The sequence below is a fragment of the Euleptes europaea genome, chromosome 12 (genome assembly GCF_029931775.1).
Source record: "Euleptes europaea isolate rEulEur1 chromosome 12, rEulEur1.hap1, whole genome shotgun sequence".
NCBI lineage: Eukaryota > Metazoa > Chordata > Lepidosauria > Squamata > Sphaerodactylidae > Euleptes > Euleptes europaea.
The window spans coordinates 20,367,438-20,380,702 of record NC_079323.1 but is presented as its reverse complement, the minus strand read 5'-3'; the positions used below and the strand labels follow the sequence as shown (position 1 = coordinate 20,380,702).

The window sequence follows — 13,265 nt, the reverse complement described above, 5'->3', positions numbered from 1 at the left end:
AAACATGTTCTGAAAGGTCACACGTGTGCACAAAACCCAAAGCTTTCCCAATTTGCTTGTTTTTTTTGCGAAGTTAGGAATACTGCAGTTCTCAGTCTAGAAGTTAACACTTCCCTTATGTTAGAGCAACAGATTAACTATACAACTACCTTACTGATATTCACCCATCAGTATCTACTTAAGGATACTAAAAAGAATGGTTTTACCACTCTTCCTTCAATTCAAGACACTGGATTAAAATCTGTCTCAATATATGTATCAACTAAAGTCTGCTTGATAGGAAGTTATATTCAAAGTATTCCTTTTTTTCCCAAGAGCTTGGGGAAAAGACACAGTGCTCACAGGGCACAGGGAAAGAGGATGTTACCCACCACTGACGCATCATCTTTAAATCCTAGCTTTCAAAGTTAAGCCTAGTGTTTAATTTGCGCTTTGGAGTTCCTGTAGGAAAGGGTTCTATGAAGGCATTCTTTAGCTTTTTAGAGTAACGCAACAGCAGTACCGTAATTTTATAATTTTGCTGAAGGAGTATCTGTTCATTCATACGAGATACATGCTGTGGTATAGAGATGCCTTTTATTTCAACTAGCATAGGCAGCATAACAAAGGAGCAGCAAAGAGCTAGCTTTCCGAAACATGACTGAGGTAAATGTGGTGTGGACTTAGGGAACCAATACTAAAGAAGTGAGCTGTGGCACACAAAAACTCATACCCTGTCAGAAATGTTGTTAGTCCTTAAGGTGCTACTGGACTCTTGCTCTTTTCTACTAAACAGAACCAGAAGCACATTTAGCCCACTTAGAGTAAGTGAAGAAACATGGGGGGGAGAGAGTTTGTCAGGCTTTCCAAATTAACTAGCTAGCCCCGTGAATTACAGATTCCTGCTTACTTAAGGTTGAAGTTTGTCATGTTGAAAGGAAAATTAAATGGCTTTGGAGGACCTGGAAGAACATGAGAAATTCGATTTGAAGGGATCTAACTTGATTCTGCTAATCAAATGTAAAACAATGAACACATTTTCAGTGTATTATTCCCTCAGACCATTTGTGAAGGAAGTCACTGAAACATCCATCAATACATTTCCCCCCCTGAAAAAGCCTCAGGGTACACTGCCTCCAAGCACTTGGCTTAGTTGTCCATCAAGATGAACAAGGATGTTTGGGATGGGAGAGAGAAGGGATAAGTATTAAAACAAGTTCCAGCAATAAAACTGGCATTTTAGTAAAATAAGAACAGAAGGGCTTAATTTTCCAAAGTGCTCTTTAGATGATTCAGATTAATCTTCCACCTGTCTGCTCCTCAACCTTGAAACCTGCAAAGATGTATGTGTGGTTCCCAAAGGGATCATGGAGTTTCTAAGGACAATTACCAATTAATATTTAAACCTGGTCTTCCAAAAATAAAGCCAAGCAGTGTATGAGGAAAGTGAGAAAATCCAGGACTCATGTGTCCATCATGACCTCTTGAGTAGCTTAGGCAGTTTCAGAACAGGTGACAGGGGGTGGAGAAATGACATAGGCAGGTGCCATTAACTAATTCTTCCTCCGCTTTTCTCCAAGTTGTTCTCTCAAGCAGCTGTGAACTAGTTAAGCCTTAAGCAAGCTATAATATTTACATACATGTTTCCCTAAACTTGTAACTACGGTAGCAGAGGTTCACATACATACAGAGGCAAGCACAGAGGTTCACATACACACAACAAGGAATTAAAGACCACAACTGGTGTATATCATGTTATGTCTCCAAGTGCATGTACTACATCCTGGAAGGTGTACTGTAGAAGTACCAGGAAGCTATGCACAGTAAACTAAAAAGACACTTAACAAATGGATTGAGAATTAATCAGATGCAACATTTTGTTTGTTATGCATGACTGGTAGAATAGAGCATTTAAAAGTAGGAAAAGCTAGAAACAGCAGCAGGATTATAGGAGAGTGGCTGCTACTGAATGAGCAACAATGCAGGATACTAGCAGCAGTACTGATAAGGTACAGAAAACTACAAGTGCAATATGATTAATTTCCACGTCTAAGTCCAGTAGCACCTTAAAGACCAACACAATTTTCCAACACACAAGCTTTTATGAGTCAAAGCTCACTTCACCAGATATCTGGTAATCTTTGACTCACAAAAAAGGTAAAGGTCCCCTGTGCAAGCACCAGGTCATTGCTGACCCATGGGGTGACATCACATCCCGACATTTACTAGGCAGACGTTGTTTACGGGGTGGTTTATCATTGCCTTCCCCAGTCATCTACACTTTACCCCCAGCAGCAAGCTGGGTCCTCATTTTACCGACCTTGGAAGGATGGAAGGCTGAGTCAGCATTGAGCTGGCTACCTGAAACCAACTTCCGTCAGGATCGAACTCAGGTCGTGAGCAGAGCTTGGACTGCAGTCCTGCAGTTTAACACTCTGTGCCACGTGGACTCACAAAAGCCCTGGAAAATTCTGTTGGTATTTAAGGTGCTACTGGACTTGAATTTTGTTCTAGTGCTACAGACTAACCCACCTGAAATTAATTATCAAGGTAACAAGGTTCAGGATGCGCTACATGTTCAGAGCTTATTAAAGGTCTAATGACTTTCAAACTTGACTCAACTAGAAGGTAACATTTTCCTATTGTATTAATCCTGCCATTATAACCCCATATGCCTTTGAAACCCAGGCAAAATAAATAATTAAATTAACTTTTCGTAACAGACCTATTTGTGCCTGAAAGCCATTCGGGTAGTCATGTGACTCTTCTGCATACTCACTAAAGCTTTCCTTTCTATAGGTGTCTCAAGAGTCTTAAATCCCTTAGCTCAACATAAAAGACCTGAGCAAGCCTATGGATGCGAGGGCAATCTGGTTGTGACATCTGTCACCCCACTGATTGCCAGAGTTGATAAAGCTAATTGAGAAACCCTATGCATAGTGCCTAGGACAGAGACCCCAACCTTTTTGAGCCTGGGGGGAAAACTGAAATTCTGACACAGCATGGTGGGTGCAGCAAAAAAGCGGCTGCATCAAAATGGCTGGAACAGGAGGTGGAGCCAGCCACAAAATGATTGCCACAGCTTAACTTCAGTAACACAGTGTATATCTTTGTGCTGTGGTGGAAGCTGCTGTCCAAAGCACCATTAAAAAAAATCTGCACAGCCAATCAAATCTCCAATAATCAGAAGCTTTATGGGCGCCAGAAAAGGTGTTGGTGTGTGCCATGGCACCCATGGGCACCATGCTGGGGACCCCTGGCCTAGGAAAACCCTTGATACCTATACAATGCAACTGCCCCTGAAAGGAAGAATGCAGAGTGTTAACATACAACACAGCAGTAGAGAATGCAGCAAGATAGTAAGAGGAAATACACTAAAGAATCATCTGCTAAAGAGCCAAGAATCAGCAAGTCTGAGCTAATAAAATGGCTGATAATGAAACCAAAAATACTGGTTTATACAGCAAGATATTGAGTGATCTACAGTTAGCAGCCTAAAACAAAGTGAGACATAATCTTCTTCCATATTGTCCCATCATGTTTCTACTAGAGGTAGGTATTAATTCGTGTTTGGACCACCATATCCATAGGAATGTGTAAGTGATGGAGCGGCATGTAGAGAAGCAGATTATCTACAAACATTCCAACGTGCAAACAAACTGATATTGCTATCAGAGCAAAATCCATCACTTGCTCCGTGTTTTTTCTGACACATGTATTGACTGGTCTGGAGACATATTAGACAGCCTCTAAATCAGCACTGTTTACCACATCTAAGAGATCTTTCAGCTGACTTGCACAGTAAGCTATGGACACTTAAGAACCCTTCAGAATGATTCTTAACAAGGTAACATGTTCCTTGAGTTAAGAAAATGCAGTCACCACACAATCACTGTAAGACTAACTCCAATCATCCACAGAAACTACTTCCTGGCACATGCAAGTCCTAGATTCGTTGGAATGTTTGCCCCTCCAACCCTTATTGCTGAACGAGACAGAAGTGTAAAAATGATATATCTTTCCTTGGCTTTTGTTTCTGCTCTTTTTTATTCCTTTTAAGACTTGACTGCTTGAGTACCAAGGGGACAATCTCTATTCTTCACACGCATTGGTTTGTGTTTTTAAGACTAACTCCAACCAGGAAGCTAGACCCTTAAGCCAGGAGTAACTCTGCTGAGCCATTGTCAGCAAGTGAAAGAAGAAAGCTCCTCTGAGCCACTTTTTACAACCAGGTTCGGAAGGACAACATCCAGATCTTTCTTCTAGCACTTCCAGTTTCTGTACAGGAAGGGTAAGCAGAGCTTCTTCAATCACTGGGGGAAGATGGAAAGGAAGGGTCATACACCTGTCAAAATTCTTAGTTCTATTCAAGTACTAGAGATGCAAGATCCTCATCTCTCTTGCAATCAAGCACTCAAAGGGTTCAGTTGTGGTTCACCTCCACTTTTGCCTTCTCTCATGATGTGACCACAGCTAGAAATGGAGACCCCATCATAAACAAAGTTTCTCACGTTTGTGTTATGTTATTACAAACCTTATTGTAAGACTGAATTCTGTCTTTTACATTTAATTTCAATTAGCCCATATAATTTAGCTGATGTTTGCTGATGTTTTTCTGTAACTGTTTTATACAATGAAGAACCAGAACCTCCCAACTAAGAATTGGCTTCTTTTCAGCAACCAAGACAACCACCAGTTCCCCAACTTGACACAAGTCAATCTACTGCTCAAAAATTATGATCCACATATAGTATTAACTTCCCTTCTAAATGAATTCTTAGTCTGAGGCTCAAACCTGGCATCATCAAGTTAAAAGGATTTGTGGGGGGATCTTTTTATTAGATTGTGCTGAGCAAGATGCACCAGTGGTCCAAACACAATAGATAGCCCAGAGATAGATAGGCCAATAGTCTGACTTACGGCAGCTTCATATATCCATGTTTGTGGAATTGTGTAGTTTGAGTTTGTCCATAAGACCACAGTGGCTACAAAGGGAAGTGGCTCAATAACTTTTTAGGGCAATATAGTGACAATGAACTAAAGATCTCTTCTGGACTCTAATGTGGCCGCACTGAAAGCCTGAGGTGAAGAGAAAGAGGAAGTTTTGCTAGGCAACCATTAGGCATTAGTAGGTCTTCTGTGTCATGAATGTACAAACCTACTGGTTACCTGATAATGCTTCCCCTTCCCCTTGTACATTCAAGTGCATCTCCATTAAAGAATAGAGAAGGACTTTAGAGTTATTTTACATATGGGGGCTGCAATGTAAGAAAATATGGCAGTTGCAAACCTACTAGAAGAGCGATGGAGATATTTTAAGGACGGCTAAGTATAAATTCTGTGCTTAGAATGGAGCTCTATGTGAAACGGTACAAGACCAAAATGAGCTGGAATTCAAGCAACTACTTCAAAAAAGTTATTTGTGAAAAATTTATTTATTTAAACAAAGATTAGGTGGGTACAAATAGTGTGTATCAGTTCTATTTCCCCCTATTACATAAACACTAAATATTTGAACTACTTTTTAACACAAATCTTATACTAGCAAAAAAAAAAACACCCCAAAAACCCCCCCAAAAAACGAATTCAGCATTTTAATAGCCTGGGCATTCAGACAGAACTTCAGCAAACACTGAGGCCCAAGGAAAACTTTTAGAACAAATAATATATCCAAATGTCTGCTCTTCGTTGTAATATTAAATGCAAGAATCATCATATTTTAAAGAACGTATCTGTTTTATCAACCGTATAGATATGTTAACTTGTAAATGTGAAAAGGTCTTTTAAAAAGTGTAGCTTAAGACACAATCTACAAAGCTGATCAGTTTTACTTTTCTCTATAAAATTTTGAAGTCAAACTAACACTATGGCATAAATGTAAGACAGAGGCTCAAGTTATGATTATGGCTTTATCCTTCACAGGCATCTTGAAGAATATTTAGGTTATGCTTAACAGAGGCACTAATTTATCAATCTTTCCAAATGAAAAATAATTGGCCAGCAATGCTTCTATATTCAAAAAAACCTTTTCCCCCCCTGCCATTCCTTTCTCCATGAAAAGCTGTTATAAATCCAGCAGCAGGGTCCAGTGCGCCCACTGCATGTAGGAAGCTATTCAGATATCGCAACAAAAGAGTCTCTCCCCATCTCATTGGCAGGCGCTCCACAAAATATGCATGCTTTTACCTGCAACGGGATACCTGTATGTACCTCCCACAATGAAATCCAGCAACACGCAAGCTTTTCCTATTTAGGGCACAAGTAGCCTGTGGATGCCCCTCAAGAGCATGGCCATTCAATTTCATTGAAGGAGGCAAGCACATCCTCACGTTGCAGATAACAGCAGAGCAAACATGTGCCCTCCCCAAAGGGGCTGGCAAAGTGAGGAAGATAAGAAGAAGAAGAGCACAGTAGCACTCTACAACAATCCCTTCTTACACAAGAACCTTTTTTTTTCCAGACAGCTTCCTACCTAACGGGGCAACTGCTTAACGAGCGCTACCCTCTCCAACAAAGAAATTCTAAAACCTAGGTCCAAAGAATAAAAAAGCTCAAGGATTCAAATAAGACTGCAGAATGACCCACATACCACACCACCTTATCATAAACATAGGGAATGCCAAAAGTAATACGAAGTAACTATACAGATTTAAAAAAACGTCCAGATCACAATAAACTGATGATACACAGAGTCGTCATTCAACCTCAATTCCACGTTCACTTGGAATTTCAGCAATGCATTTTGGTTGTGTGGGAAACTCCCAAGTTATTCTTGTATCTTTTGTGTGTTCCTTCATGAAATCTTATTCAAGGCTTCTCCAAGGCTCTCCATGGCTTCTGTGTATGCCTAGCATTTTAGTATCTTGAATAACCTATTTTGCCCTTTTTGTTTCGCTGTATAATAAAAACAAGGCCCATGTTATAGTTCTAGAAGTGCTGTTTACAATATTACAAATAAGCAACATCTTAACATTTAAATACAGAACAGAATAATACAGATAGTGGGTAAAATGGGTACTTTTCATTCGGAAGGGTTCTTCTGTTCAAAACACTACCTTGTTCAAAAAGAAAAAGAAAAAAGTTCTTCATAAAAACAGGGAGGCTCATTTAAAAGCACCTAGCTTAAGTAATTCATCAGGATGGACCCAAGGCTTCTGTGTGGGAGGAAAAAACTTGTGGGCCAAAATATTTCCACTCTTTTTTTTCCAACCAAAATGGAAAGGACACAAACGCCAAAACCTTTGTATGTTAAAATAAATACATAAAAGGTATCTTCAATGTGGAAAGCAGTGTGTAAAAACACTGATACGCCTCCCCCCCCAAAGGAATGGGAAATACAGTAGAAAGAAGAACTACATCAAACATGAAGTACTGAATGTTCTCAGTTTTACTTCTTCCAGTTCTTAAGCAATATGCATGTCGATTAGTGATACTCGCTCTGTGGCACAGGAGGCATGTGTGGCTCTCTGAGATACCACCTGCAGCTCTTCTGAGCACCACCCCTCTATCTGGCACTTGCCCCACGTTTCAGGAAAGTGGGCAAGGCCCTTGCCCAGTGGGACTTCTGGTGAGCAGTTGGTTCCCACCTTCAAACAGCCACTGCTGCAGGAATGTGTATGCTTCAAGCCTCCCCTGAGATGCAGGTCTCATGCCAGGGAAGGAAGTAAATGAGGATATGTTGGTTTATGGTAATTGTGAATGTGGCTCTCTGTGAGCCACGGAGTGAGTACCACGGATGTAGATTAACAAACAGGGTAGACTTCTGTGGACTGCAACTCTTAGCATGACGTTTCGCTGCAAACAGTTTGAAGAATATGAAAAAGTTTTACTGCTAACTAAATTGAAAAAAGAAGGGTTACCTGTTTATATTCACCAACACAGTTTTGGCAGCAGAACCTTTTCGGCTCTCCGTCAACCATAAGGATATTGTTTGCTGCACCTTTACTAGGTAGGTATTCCCCACAATGCTCACAACAATTCATTATTAAACCATTTGCCATTCGGTATCGGTTGAAGCAGTGGTCACTACACAGCTTGTGTGTCATATTTTTAAAGCTAACTTCGTGACGGATCTAAAAAGGGGGGAAGCAATACAAAATTAGATTCAGCTTGATAACAGGTTTCAAACTCTTTCAGATTACATTTGCGAAACATGAAAAAATATCATTAAAAAAAGAAACTACCTTGTGCTTAACCTATGTAGTCCTATTACCAACACTTATTAGATCTATCACCCTATTGATTGCACTGACTAGCACTATGTAATCTGCCTTGAGCCTCAGCAAGAAAGGCGTACTATAAAAGCAAATAAGTGTTGAGCAAAGTGCTCAAACTTTCAAGTTCTCTTGGAAGGAACCTTTTTCCATACCTGGTGGTCTTGTAAGACCGTGAAGAAATACTGAACTCAAGTTCACAGAGAAATTCAAACAATTTTGAAAACCAAGTTTACTTTGGATTCCAAGTATATGTTACTCAGGATAACGCCCATAACACTGGAAAAGTTATCTAATGAACTGTATAGATACATGGTTACAGCAGCGAGAGTGGCATTAGCTATGAAATGGAAATCGGATGAAGATCCCAACACAGAAGACTGGAAGAATTGGCAGATTATGCTGTGATGGTGAAACTATCTAGTTTAGTACACAGAGAGAATTTTTTTTTTTAAACTGGAAGCTTGATTATGCTTATGCGACTTAATAAAGGTGATATAAAAATAGAGAGTATTGGTAAAATAGTATGAATCAGAAAGAGATAAATATTAGGATAATATTTTTTAAAATATTGTATAAAGGTAGTTTTTTTAGTATAATAGAAATATAGAAAATAGTATCTTAACAAGAAAACCAATTATATCATATCTTAGAATGCTAGAGATTAAATTGGGATAAAAGGCATATTTCCACCCAGTAGATATACTCTTTGTGTATAATAATAGTACAATGATATTGAAGCATTATTGTAATCCCTTATTTTCCCCTTAGCCTTTTTCTTTCATGTTTTTTCCTTTATTCTTTTAAAAATAAAAAATATAAATAATAACTTTAAAAACCTTTCAAGTTCTCCAGAACTCCTCCTTAGGCTGGATGTATGCCTTTTTAATACAGGAGTAGTGGATAATTACATTATATATAACTGACCTATCTTGCTGGTAAAGATGGAGAAGTGTTCAAGAATGTAGAGCAGAACTACAGCTTAGATTTTGCTCTGCCAATCATTGTAAAAGGCTTCCTTTTCTAAACGCTACCACTGGGGCAAGCTTTCTGAAGATGCAAAATACAATAAGTAAGGAGAACACTTTTTGCCGCACCATTTTCCTGAAAAATACCACCTGTTGCTTTAACTCTTCTCTGGAAGATGCACACTTTGTCAGAGGGGGTAAAGCTACAAAACAGGTGTGAAAACCCTCCCCCCCCCCAAGGGATGCAGACCTGGACCACACATGTTAATGGGGGAGAAGCCATGTCTCTTCCACTCAGTTCCCTTCAACTTAAGTACACTGCAGCAAGTTAGAATACCTGTTGCAGGGAAGGTGGGCAGGTTGTAGGAATGCACAGATGACAACTAGAAGAATATATACGGGCAAGCAACCTGTTTTTCCCCCCTTTTTTGTGGTCTCTGTGTATGGAAAGAAGAGGTGAGATTTCTACAGAAGACAACAGCTCTCAAGAGTAATCTCTCAACTTCTGTCACTAGAGATGGATAAGGGGTGGGCAGGACTATGTCCTGCTTTAGATCAAAGCTTCTTAAACTGTGGGTCGCGACCCCATAATGTGGGGGTTGCAAAAAATTTGGCAACAGTAAATGGTAAAATTATATGTATAACAAAGAACTGTTTTAAAATAAATTTCTTTTATGATTTATTACCAGTAAATATTTAATTTGTATACCTATATTATATACCTATATACCCGGGGTCATGTAAAAATTTCTTGGGCAGAAAGAGGCTGCGAGTGGAAAAAATTTAAGAAGCCCTGCTTTAGATGGAACTCTGATATCGCCTTAAGCAGAAGGGTGATATCAGGGTGGAGAACCGCTTTATCTTGGTGAAACCAAAGGAGGATCTGCTCAAAAAGCAGTGCTCTCCTGGCACAGAAGATGGCAGTGCAAAAGCTGGTCTTGAAAGAGCAAACAGAGGTCAAGTTTTCCAGGGCATAAAAAGGCTTGCCCATTCATTAAGGACAAGTCTGATGTCCCATCTTGGTGCAGGAGGATGCGATGGAGGATTAAGTCAAACAAGGCCCTGGAAGAACTTCTTCACTGTTGGCTGATAGAAGATGGAATGGCCCCAGATAGAAGCTTGTGAAACTGAAATGGCAACCAGGTGAATTTCTAGAGATGAGCGAGACCCAAAGACTGGAGTTAGAGTAGGTACTCTAGTACAGATGGCAGCGCACACATGGAGGGGCTCATCCATGTTGCAAAGCAAAGATGGTGAAACTCTTCCTCATTCTCTCATAGGATTTTTCTGGTGGAAAGCTTTCTGGTTTTGATAAGGACCTTTCACTTTCTGGGATCACTGGGCTGGCTGGATCTCTAGGCTACCAGGTGTAGGACCCTGCACCATTACTGCAACAGAAGGTCAGGTGAGATATATGTAGCTGCCCCTGGCTTGACACAAGACTTTCAAGAGCCAGTTAACATGGCAAATAAGGAATTATGATGCAGACAAACCCTTCTCTATCTTCTCAAGGTCCTTGGTGACCAGGGGAAGGAGTACAGCAAACATCCTGACAAAGGCATTTCCTATTGAGCTGTCCCCCTCTCCCTGTGTGTGAACTGTAGCTGCAGCATTTCCCATGGGACAGTGTCATCAACAGGTCTATCTTTGGATGACCCCACTGTTGAAAGATAGGTCACAGATACTTGTCGATCACCATTTGTGAACCTCTGTTCCCTGCATCCACCCAGGTTAGGTGAGGGCTCTTGGTATTGAGGGAACACCTCTCTGTGTCAACAGTCCCGGTGAGTTGCAACTCTGGGATAGGAATGCTTGTTGCTGGGGAAAGTCTCATTCTCTCATATGCCCAATATGATGATGGACATGAAGGGAAGTATGAATAAGCATCTGACTTGAGCTCCACCCAAGGAGCCATCAGTTTGCCCCTCCAATAGGGAGAGATCGTGTGAAGAGGCTTCCTTGGTATCTGCATTTGAGAGGTCTCAGCTGTGAGCAAGATTCCAGGTGGATCTCCCATTAGGTCTAGGGTAGGAACCAGAGAGGTCTTGACAGCTGCAGACATAGTTACTGAACGTCATGAGGACTGTGCTTCTGTTTTTACTTCTTCATTTCAAGTTGTGGTGACTTAGCCTTCCCCTTCTTTGGTCTCAGAAGTGAAGATTCCAAGTCCTCTTGGAGGGTCCTGACAGCATCATCAGGTCTGATGTTGAGGCTGGCTCGATCATCCCTTTCAATATTGAGAGGTCTGGTTGCTCTGCACAGGCATGAAGCTCATCAGTGTAATTAACCCACTAATAGGTTCCAGAACATTAAAGAGCATATACAGGACTACCCGTTACTCCAAGCTTGCCGGGTGAACTTAAGGAAACGTTTGCAGGACTTATTATGAATCTCATCTAGGCACAGTAGACAGCAGTCGTGACCATCAGTGGAGGGGTGTTTGTCACCAGTCAGGACAGTTTTTAAAAGGAGGTCATCTTGCCATGAAGGGATGACAATGGAATCAAGAAAAGGCCAGGGAGCCTCAAACAGAACTCCCCAATTGTACTGAACTCACGCAGAAGATGAAAATCTGGTGAAGTAGCTCTGAGAAGGAAGTCCTCAGAGAAGTTCCCTAACAATGTCTCTGCTGTGCCAGACAAAAAACAATTGAGTGGGAGAAGAGCAGCTCCTCCCCCAGAGCATGGGCAGTCTGAGCCTATGTCCCTGGGTAGGAGATTTTCATCTCTATTTTGTAGCTCTCGAAGTTGCCAAGATCGTTCTACACAGCCATAAAACCCATCAATGTAATTAACTCACGCAGTTCCAGAGCACTAACCAACACATGCAGTATCAATTAATCTGAGTAAAATTTGCCCCGTTAAGAAATCCTACCCAGATCAATTAATTAAACTATCAGTGGATTTTGCTCATGCAATAACAGTTACATCTTAATGAATATGAAAAATGCAAACAAACCTCTGTTAGTTTACCACAGATTGTGCATCTTGACTTATTTAAGATTCCTTTCGAGGGATTCTGTTTGTCTTCATAGAAGGACAAGCATGATGTACTGCAAAACTCCTGGAAGGACTCACTTGAATCAACCTGAGCAACAATGGTACCTTTCATTGTTGTTATATCTCTGAAAGATGAAAAATAGCCACTATCACAAAAAACCATAAAGGACAAGGCCATGGCCCAGCCTTACAGCACAAGTGTTACATGCTTAAGATCCCTGGCTTAGTCTCTAAAAATCTCAAGGTAATGAACAAGAGCTGTTGAGGAAGATCAGTCCCTACCAAAGACTATGGCTGTGCCGTGTCATAGACAATACTGAGCTAGACAGAACAGTGGTTTGCTTCTGTCAGTTATACATTCATAACTTTCTGAAAATCTTTATATTTACGTTTCACGATACAAAATCCACACCATATTTATATACTGATCCTAATTTTCTAGAAGTTCTAATTATTTAACTAAAAAGAGGGAATAATTTGACATTACAATGAGTACAAAACAAATAACATAGATATTTACATTTCAATACTAAACTGTTTAGGGTTAAGAGGACAAATAATTTTGATCCTTCGAGCTCTATGTTAGCTGAGTAGTGATACCTTTTGTTGTTTTGAGTTTGAAGAGGTGGTACTGAAGTTTTCAAGTGAAAAACAAGACTCAGGCCATCTCTGCAATGCCAATTCTGAACTACAAGACTAAGGGCAAGTCCAGACCATGATCTGCAAAACAAGAACTAGCCTAGCCCCAAGGGCACACATGCTCTACCCTCCCATGTAATTTTCCATCATTAACCATGGTTTCATATTACACACACACCTTAAGAACCATGGCTAAACACAACCTGTTCTCTTTTCAAACACCAGATCAAGGGCCTTGATACATGGAACTGATTCATAATTAGATCGCCCATGGTCTTTTAAGTGCTATAACCAGCTGAGGGTGTGAGGCAGAAATTCAGACATGGGCTGCAGCATGGTGGGTAGGTGATTTCTCCACTCTCCTCCTCCACTACCATGGCTGAGAAAATGTCATGAGGAAAGAAACTTCCCACTCCTCATCAAGTACGTGCACTCCCTTTCACTGCTCTCCCCTACCCCATTTAAGA

General features: G+C 40.6%; 1 protein-coding gene across 1 annotated transcript in view; it reads right to left on the bottom strand.

Moving 5' to 3' along the window:
• The window catches only part of ZMYM2 (zinc finger MYM-type containing 2), a 64,591-nt gene that overhangs the window by 32,888 nt on the left and 18,438 nt on the right, over positions 1-13,265 (bottom strand). Inside the window, exons 5-6 of the mRNA XM_056858669.1 lie at positions 12,119-12,284; positions 7,839-8,051 (exon numbers count right to left, since the gene is read on the bottom strand). Of these exons, the coding sequence (XP_056714647.1) occupies positions 7,839-8,051; positions 12,119-12,284 (379 nt within the window). The remainder of the gene's footprint in view (positions 1-7,838; positions 8,052-12,118; positions 12,285-13,265) is intronic.